Here is a 9,807-nt window from a genome sequence, read left to right on the forward strand (position 1 = left end):
CACTCACCCAAGACCTGTGGTGCACAGAGACTGCAAACAGTGAGTCCCAGGGTCTGGCCTGCCCAAGCCAAGAAGAGCAGAGGCCAACGGGTCCAGAAGCTTCTACACCAACCACCAGAAAAGCCTCCTGGCCCTGGTGCAACCTTCTTGGCCAGATTGTAAGGCCAGCTATGTCCCGAGGAGGCAATGTTATGCCTGAACTGGTCCCCACTTGGAGTGTCCACATAACCAACCATCTAGCAAGTGCTGCGGGTAGCGCTGGTCAGCCACGATTTGGAGGTGTAGGAGGAGGAAGGGGTGCTTGTAGTATTGTTAGTGCTGGTGGGGGTGGAGGAGAGAGTGGTCTGGGAGGCAGGATGTTTCATCCCCAAGCTCAGACAACAGCCTGTGACCCTTCTGGTACCACCATGGCTGCCCCCAGGCTCATGAGCAACACCAGAAAGGCTGCTGATATAAGAACTGCCTGGTTATGGTCAAGTCCATTGGCAAAAACAACCAAGGCAATGGCAAGTTCCCCTGGTAATGAGATCGAGAAGCCTGGATTAACAGCTAGATATCGAAAGGACACAGCTGAATGGCTTTCGCTTGTCTCTGCCAGGGTCACAGTCTCATAGTATGTCCACTCTTACCTTACCCTGGGACCCGAGTACCTCATGGCTCCTCCTCCCTCCTTAACTCCCACCCCTATACAACTTGAAGGAAGATGTCCTAAGGAACAGGTATCTCTCAGTGGATTGGTTTAGAAGATATATACATTAATATGTCTTAATACTCTTAGGGAGGGAGGGTTTTTTCTCCCATTCATAGGGAACAGCTGTGTGAAGATGCAGCATGAGTCCATACACAGACCCACATAGTGCACACATTGTGCAGATCAGTTGTGGATAGGGAAAGCAGTCAAACATGGTCAAAATCAGTGAAATTAATTTTATACCAATATATGAATGAATATGTGCAATATTGTGGGGGGATTTCAAATCACGGGGACATCTGTATAGAGCAAAGAATAGACACACACATGTATACAACAAACATACACAATCAGTGTGCTTGTATGTCTCAGACTCAAATAAAGCACAGACTACTCAGTGGACCTCTGGATAGGGAAAAGTAATCACGTGTTTTCCAAAGAGAAGAAAAGCTGGAGGATCTCTGAGTCAAGACTTAGTGAACATGATTCCAAAAAGACCAGATAGGAAAGTACAGGAGCCTGTCATCTCCACTGAACTACTCTTCTCCAAAGGCATCCCACCCTGAAAATCATTACTGGAAGTGGAGCTTTGGCTCAAGTGGTAGAACACTATCCTTGAGGAAGGAAACCTCAACAAGGGCAACCAGGCCTTGAGTTCAAGCCCCAGGACCAGAGCCAAACAAATAAATAGTGACAATTAAAAATTTTATGAGCCGGGCGCTGGTGGCTCACACCTGTAGTCCTAGCTACTCAGGAGGTTGAAATCTGAGGATCACGGTTCAAAGCCAGCCCAGGCAGGAGAGACCGTGAGACTCCTATCTCCAATAAACTACCAGAAAACCGGCAGTGGCGCTGTAGCTCAAGTGGTAGAGCGCTCGCCTTGAGCTGAAGAGCTGAGGGACAGTGCCCAGGCCCAGAGTTCAAGCCCCATGACCGACAAAAATAATAAAAATAAATAAAAATAAAAATGTTATGAAAAATATTGTAAATTAAAAAGGTTTAAATATTTTTAAGAATAGCCAGGTGAAAGATGATTCATGGAAAAGCTGAGAGACACAGGTGGTGTCCCTCAACCTGGGCTCCAACTGGTGAGGCAGCTGGAGAGGCACACTGGAGCCAAGGGCTTCATAGCCAGGCTGCCTGAGAAACCAACACCTCATGTCCTAGGAAGCATTGTGTGTGAGGGCTTGCAGGCAGAGGGAAGAGGGGGAGGAACAGTTGAACACCACCTTTACCAGCACAGGTGTGGATGGACGTTCCTTCCAGGTGCTTGATAAACCTGAGGCAACCACCCCTGTCCACACCACATTATATACATCAAGAGGGAGAGGCTCCAACAGCACTGGTCTTGCAAAGTCCCCCCTTTCATTTTCCCTAGAATGCCAGAGATTGGCATGTAGGATATAGAGAGGTGTTAACTACCATTGATTTCATGCCTTCATTCAGTGGGCTCTGGTGGGAATGTGATGGCTGTCAATGACATGAGTGCAAAAAGAGGTCAAGGGTGTTTCTTGTGAGCAACGAATGATGAAGAGGCAGTAGCCTGGCTCTCATATAGTGTCTGAACATCTGCAAGATTCACAGGAGTGTAATGCATTGTCTGTAGCTAACAATGTCCTGTGCTGATCCCATGCAAAGAAACCTGATGCTCTGTCACTCCCCTCATTGCAGGTAAAAAGAGCTTCCAAACTGCTTTCTGCTTCAAGGGGTAGATTAGCACAGCTGGGTTTAGGAACATGTTGCATGCTGTGACATGATAACCGAAGATCCATCAGGGTTTTCCCACATGGAGCAGAGGCAGTAGGAATCCATGTTCATCAGTCAGATCTGCATTAGGGATGATCTGTGTAACCATAGGAAGCAAAGACACCTGAGCCTGTGCAAGATTCTATCTTTCTCCATAACCTCCAGCAGCCTTCTTGCACACCCAGTCATTAGCTAATATCCAAAAGAAGACACTGACTCTGTAACAGAGCTTGTACTGGATTACCATGTGCCTCATTTCTTTTACCTTAACCCCCCCAGGATTTCCCACACCAAATGTAACCTTGTGTCAAATATAAATTAATCAAATAATGGAGAAAAATAAAAACTTAGTGACCATCAATCTAAAATAGAATGAATGATGTTTACTGTGACATCTTATACTCACTGGTCCTTATTCTTCTGCTTTCTTGTGATTACATGAATAAACACGTTTATTTTATTCTTTAAATATTTTGTATAGGCAGAGTACTTACTTGCTACTTCCCTTTCAATGGTTTAAAGTGATAGCATTTTTTAGGATCATCATAAAAATAAAAATGTAATTAAACAATATATCAATACATTATTCTGACATTATAACCATCCGAATTTGAAAACAAATATGACTTGTTTATTTTGTAGTAACCTATGCAAATATGTGCTTTCCTTTGGTTTCTTTTAAAACAGTCCTTTCTTACTAGATGTCAATAATGCTTGTCATGTCAGTTTCAAACATTTACATGGCATAATGAAAATAAAAGAACACTTCCATCACCATGGAAAGATAAAGAAGACTTTGGTCAAGAGAATAAATTACTTTAGAGAAATATCTCAAGATAATGGAAATTCCTACTAACTCTAATTGAGAAGAACTGGAATTTGACATTAGAGCTTCCTGATTCCAATGGTATTTACCATCATCTGGTTCTTACACCAGAAAAACACTAGGGGTCACTCAACTCATATATGTACAGACATTTTTCTCATTACAACTTCTGGACTAACTTTTTCAGACTTAATTCCAAGGAGAGTAGGAGAAAAACAAAGGAGAGACTAATAATGCTTGACAAGAAATGTACTCCTTACATTACTCATGTAACTATAACCCCATCTACGCAGCATCTTTACAATAAAATAAAATTTTAAAAGACACCAATGGCTACGACTTCTAAGTCTACCTAATTGAGGATTGAGAATGTGTGGTTTGATGGCCATCCTGGACCAAAACATTCACAAGACCCCTTTTAAGCTGATAGAGCTGGACACAGTGGTCTATACGTTTTATCCTAAGCTATGCAAGGGTTTGAGATCTGGAGGATTGCATTGACAATTGGGTTATTTTAAACTCATATTCACCTTTTGTTGCCACCTTACTGGGACTCCAAGATGTGGTGTTTAGCTGCTTCTTTCCTTGAAAGTAGAGACAGGTCTTCAGCCACTGAATAGGATGCATAGCCCTTCTTGCCGGCTATTCATAGAGCACAGGAGAGAGCTACAGAGCAAAAAGGTACCTTTAAACTGTATTCAGATGCAGAGAAGACTGTTAAGAAATGTCTACTTTGGGGATAAAAGACTTCAAACTCAGAAGCTATTTAGAAAAAACAGGCAGATTCAATTCTACATGCCCTGAGATTCAAGGATCTATTCCATCCACCCTGAGTTTGGAGTAATGCTTTGTGACTAGACATCACTTTTATATTATGCAAACACACCCCATGTGATCAGAAAGAACATCCATTTAAGCCTTGGAAGGGAACCTGTTTCTTTGTGAATTAATCTGTCCTCAAACAGTGAGGGATGGGGCTGTGTGTGATGACAGAGTCTACAGGACAGTGTGCAGAACCTGTGGTCCAATCATGATCCTCAACTCCCCAACATCTGCCAACAGGGGATGGCAAAGAATTCCCTCAACAAGTAGTTTTCCAAGGCACAGGAGGCGCAGCAGCCAGACAGTGTCGTGGCCCCAAACAATAGCACTTGACAACACAATAGACATTACAAGGCAGTGCATTGCCTCAGCCTTTTCCTAAATGGTGGCCAGGTCCTAGGCACTTGGGGATACCTATTTCCACAAAAACAACAGGATTAGGAATTTGAAGCATGTCAGAGGTGACATTGTGAAAATGGTACGTCATATTTTTTATTTTTTTAATTTTATTTTATTGTAAAGATACTGTACAGAGGGTTTACTGATTCATGAGTAAATGAATGAGTACATTTCTTGTCGAGCATTGTTACCCTTTCTCTTACTGTTCTCCCACTATCCCTTCCTATTTTACATTATTTATATTTTTTTACCCTCAAGCTTGTTTATCTTCCTTGCTTGTCTGGTCCTCTATAACATGAGCCACACCTCCAGTCCACCTTCTTGAATGTTAATTAGGATTTGATCATGATGCTTGAAATCTTCAGACTCCTGCATGGTTAGGAATATAGTCATAAGACACTGATATATGACAAATGTTTTCATGATTATATTTTCATTCTATGAGCTCATGACATAATTTCTACTGCTTCTTCATTTTGCCTCAGTTCAAGTTTCCATATTGGATAATTACAGTGTTAATGGTTGGGACACCCATAACAAAACTTCACAATTTTAGAGTTCAGAGTAGCAGATAGGAATTGCTTTGTCATACATTTGATTGCTGGAAGGGGAAATAATGTTTCTGTGCAGCTCTGACAAAGCATTCTGTTCTTCAGCAGGTTTTGATGAAGGTCCAGTGAAATTTTAGTCATTGAAGTGAGACAAATAAACAGTGGAACGACTCTTGTGTTTTAATCTGGGAAATCTACATTTCAACTATGGACTCCTTGTTGTGGGTGCTCTACATACAGCCTGGGATGAGATGAAGTAAGGTTCTCACTAAGAGCTGTAAACCTTGACAGGATCACATTTTTTGGGGGGGGTGCTCCGGTCGTGGGGCCTGAATTCTGGGCCTGGGCGCTGTCCCTCAGCTCTTCAGCTCAAGGTTAGTGCTCTAACACTTGAGCCACAACGCCACTTCTGGCTTTTTTCTTTTTGCTTATGTGGTGCTGAGGAATCGAACCCAGGGCCTCATGCATGCAAGGAAAGCCCTCTACCACTGAGACACCTTCCCAGCCCAGACAGGATCACATTTTGCTCATCAGAAAATTAGTCATTCTGTCCCATTGTACACAGAGAAATAGAAAGAAATATATGATTAAGTGCCCAATTATCAAGAAGAAATAATTTAGGTTTACTAATTAGATTGTAAAAATAATTCCATGGGATTTTATATTCACATTTTTAGGTATAAACATCTCTGCTGTTATCCAATTTATTTTTTTTAATGTTATGAGCTCACTAACTGTAAGAAATGGGCTTTTTCCTCTGTGTCAGTTTTTTTCAGCTATGATCACTCTGATTAGTTTATTAGATCCAATAACAACATTTCTATTATTTTTTGTGAATTTTATTTTATTGTAAAAATGCTGTACTGAGGGGTTACATTTACATGAGTAAGGCAGTGAGTACATTTCTGTCGAGCATTGTTACCCTTTCACTAGTTGTTCTCCCTCTATCCCTTTCTTCCTCCACCACCCTCACCCCTTCCCCCTCCCCTTCCCCCTTCCTTCCCTGAAGTTGTAAAGTTCATTTCCAATATACTCTCTTGTGGATATGTTGCAATGTGTCATCCTATGTCTTTGTTTCACAATTTTGTTATTCCCCTTCCCCTCCCCAAATTAGACAAATGTATATACAAGATGCAGTGTATGAAAATCAAGTACAGTAACAACAGGGGATATACCATAGGGGGAAGAACATAAAAAGGAAACAAAATAATCACATTTTACATTAAAAATAACAACAATAAAGAAAGACCTCGTATGTCCATATCTTGGGGTTCATTTCACTTAGTGTCATGTCATATGGTCATATGTACATAGCTTTTGAGCTTTTTATGCTCATAAATTATCCTGTACATACACTCATTATTGTAAATGAGGGAAATCGTGGGACCTATATTTCCTTTGGTCTGTCTTACTCCAGCTTAGGTCTCTGGAACTGTCTTCTTTTGCCAGTCCTGTACTGGAGCTCAGGGCCTGGATGCTACCTCTGGCCCTCTCTGTACTCAAGGTTAGTGCTCTACCACTTGAGTCACAGCATCACTTCTGGCTTTTTCTGTGTATGTGGTACTGAGGAATGGAACCGAGAGCTTCATGCATACCAGGCAAGCACTCTACCACTAAGCCACATTCCCAGCCCAGGAATAACTGTCTTATTTCACAATTAGTCGGGTGATTCTTTCTCCATCCTCATACACTATTCTTCCACCTGCAACTGAGAGCTATTCCTCTAATTGTTCTTCTCTTAAACCCACATCAGAGGAATGATAATCAGGAGACCTTGTCTGCACCAGGAGTGCATGTTTACCATAAGCCAGGTCCAGCTTCAAACTCTACTCATTATGAGGAGGGGGGAGAGGAAAACATGAGTTTATTTCTATACTCTGCTTTGCTCCAATATTGTGTGAAATAGTGCAGTGAGCAGGGTTGCTATAAGAACCTGTCATGTAGGGCCTGGTACAGATGAACTCTGACTTTGACAATGCCTGGTCTGTGAGCTACTGGCCTTTGGGGAGCAGTGTTATCTTTGTGCACCTGCAGCAACTGCTTGGACTCACAATAAGATTGTGGATTCATTGTCAAGCAAATGTCCTGTCAGTGTATTCCCAGTTGTGACATCCAGCACTAGGGTGAACAGCTTCCTCACATGCTGGACTCCAGGTGGGAGCCTTCCTCATCATACTCTGGATTTATCACCTGGGCATTTTCCCTTGTCTTCTCTGGGCTTTGCAGCTCCGGTGTCCAACTTCAAACTTCACTATACTACATGTCATCCTTTCAGAGCTTGTTTATGTCATAAACTCTAAGTTCAATCACTGAAAACTTCTTTAATTACAAATTCCATTAAATGGGAGGTACTGTAGGAATTTACAGTTTTAAGAGGCAGAGTAAATTGAAGTTTAGTTCAGCCTTGGTTTAGAGAATAGCTCATGTTCTGAGGAGGAATAACTTGGATTAAGAACAAAAAGGCATGAATGTCATCAAGACTTTAGGAGACTTGCAGCTCAGAAATGTACAATGATAATAAGGCTATGCCTGTAGCCAGGTCCTTTCAGTATACAGAGAGCCAATGTCTGATGTTGTCTACTGGATGATGGTGGTGGGAAAATGCATTCAGAAACAGAGGACAGCAACCTGGAGTTGATAGCAAAATCCAATGACTAGCCTGTACATTGTACACCATAGCACAATACTGCACATACTTTAATTTCATACTTTTTATTGTCTTTCATTAAGTCTTAACTGATACTTGTCTATCATCTATTTATTTAACTGTCAATCTCTCTGTCAACCTACATACCATGTAGCTTGAGTAATTGAATAATTGTGTCCATGGTTAACAAATGGTTTCAAGGAAACCAAAGACTTAGAAAATCTGATCTAAATCATTAATTCTACATTTTGGTACCGTTTTTGCTTGAAAAACTGACTTAGATAAAATGCTAACATGAAAAGTGTATCATGACCCATGTATAAATTAAAGTTCATTGTATTTAACCAGAGAGGCATTCTGTCCCCTGAAACCCAGAGAGAAACATTCTCTTCAGGCACATCAGTGCTACCCTGTTATGTTTTTTTGTGTCTGGGATATCATGTCTGGGCTGAGATACTGAAATCTGGCATGCTGGTGCAGCTGTGCTGGCCCCTTCCAACCCCTACTGATTTGCATGTGCCCAGAGCACAGCCCACTGCCCTGAGCAGTTCTTGAAAGCTGCTCATACCCTGAGCAGGAGTCAGTCCTTGTCAGCACACAGCATGGACATGAAGGCCCCTGCTCAGTTCCTGGGGCTCCTGCTGCTCTGGATTACAGGTAAGGAAAGAGTACGCTGAGGGTCTCTTCAGTCTGCTGTAGTCAGTGATGCGTGGCTGTTTATGAAGCTTTCTTATAACATGCTTGATTCTTTGTATACTTATTACTTTTCCAATGGCAGGTACCAGATGTGACATCCAGATGACCCAGTCTCCATCTACTTTGTCTGCATCTCCTGGAGACAGAGTCTCCATCACTTGCCGGGCCAGTCAGGGCATTAGCAATGCCTTAAACTGGTACCAGCAGAAACCAGGGGGAGCTCCAAAGCTCCTGATCTATGGTGCAAAGTATTTACAATCCGGGATCCCCTCCAGATTTAGTGGCAGTGGATCAGGGACGGAGTACACTCTCACCATCAGTAGCCTGCAGCCTGAAGACATTGCCACTTATTACTGTCAACAGAATTATAATAACCCACCCACAGTGATACAAGCCATAACATAAACCTCCAGGAAGCAGAAGTGTGAGCCTGGGCTGCCCCAGCTGCTTTCCTCATGCTTCCTCTTGCAAGAGCTGTCCTAGAATCATAGGAAATGAGTCCTGCCCAGGCTATCCTGGACCAGCGAGCTTCTGTGTCTCAATCTTTGGAGTAAGTGTAATTATAGATGTGCGATACTGGCACTGGGCTGAATGTTGAAATATTAAAATGACATTCCAGACTATAAACATGGAAATACTCTGCCTTTATTCAAGGTTCTTTTAATCTTGAATAGATATTCACAATGTGCATGGAGACACTTTGAGGTTATTTCAAAAGTTTTATTTTGAAATTTTTAAATACTTTATGCATAAATTTCACCAGCAAGTAAAGACAGTTTGCCACTTCCTTTTTCTGCTTCAGGTCTTTTGTGCTTTTTTTCCAATTAGTTTTAGCTTTTCTTATTGCATTTGGAGAACCTCAGTACAATTTTAGGTACAGAAGGTAATAGTGAACTTTTCATACGTTAATAAAACTTGAGTGGTAAAATGCTAAATAAATATATCAATGAGTAAAAAGTTTGTTACAGGGTTTTCTTATTTATTAAAACAGGTATTTTCCATTATTCTTGGCCTGCTGATATGTCATGGAAAGCTGTTGACTCTATTAGAAATATTTTTTTTCACATAAGTGGAGACAGCCTATAGTTTTTCTCTTTAACTCAATCAGAATGATGAACTGCAGAGATAAGTTATCTAATTTTAAAAGAGATTTCTGCTTGTGGAATATATTCGACTTAATCAACATACATTGCCTGAGTAAAATAAGGAAAATGAGAGAGAGAGAGAGAGAGAGAGAGAGAGAGAGAGAGAGAGAGAGAGAGAGAGAGAGAGAGAGAGAGAGAGAGAGAGAGAGAGAGAGAGAGAGAGAGAGAGAGAGAGAGAGAGAGGAGAGAGAGAGAAAGAGAGAGAGAAGCAAAGTAGCAGATAGTGTGAATGGAAGGAGAGAAAGGGAGGGGTGAAAGGAGGATAAAGTTAGTTTATTCCCATT

The 9,807-nt window shown here is 41.6% G+C and overlaps 1 gene segment (V, D, J or C); it reads left to right on the forward strand.

Moving 5' to 3' along the window:
- Positions 1–8,246: 8,246 nt before the first annotated feature.
- Positions 8,247–8,798, forward strand: LOC138833350 (immunoglobulin kappa variable 1-39-like). The segment is given in 2 exon segments: positions 8,247–8,339; positions 8,461–8,798. Coding segments are annotated over 2 exon segments (378 nt in total).
- Positions 8,799–9,807: the final 1,009 nt, after the last annotated feature.

This window comes from Dipodomys merriami, unplaced genomic scaffold (genome assembly GCF_024711535.1).
Source record: "Dipodomys merriami isolate MVZ:Mamm:240054 unplaced genomic scaffold, mDipMer1.0.p SCAF_204, whole genome shotgun sequence".
NCBI lineage: Eukaryota > Metazoa > Chordata > Mammalia > Rodentia > Heteromyidae > Dipodomys > Dipodomys merriami.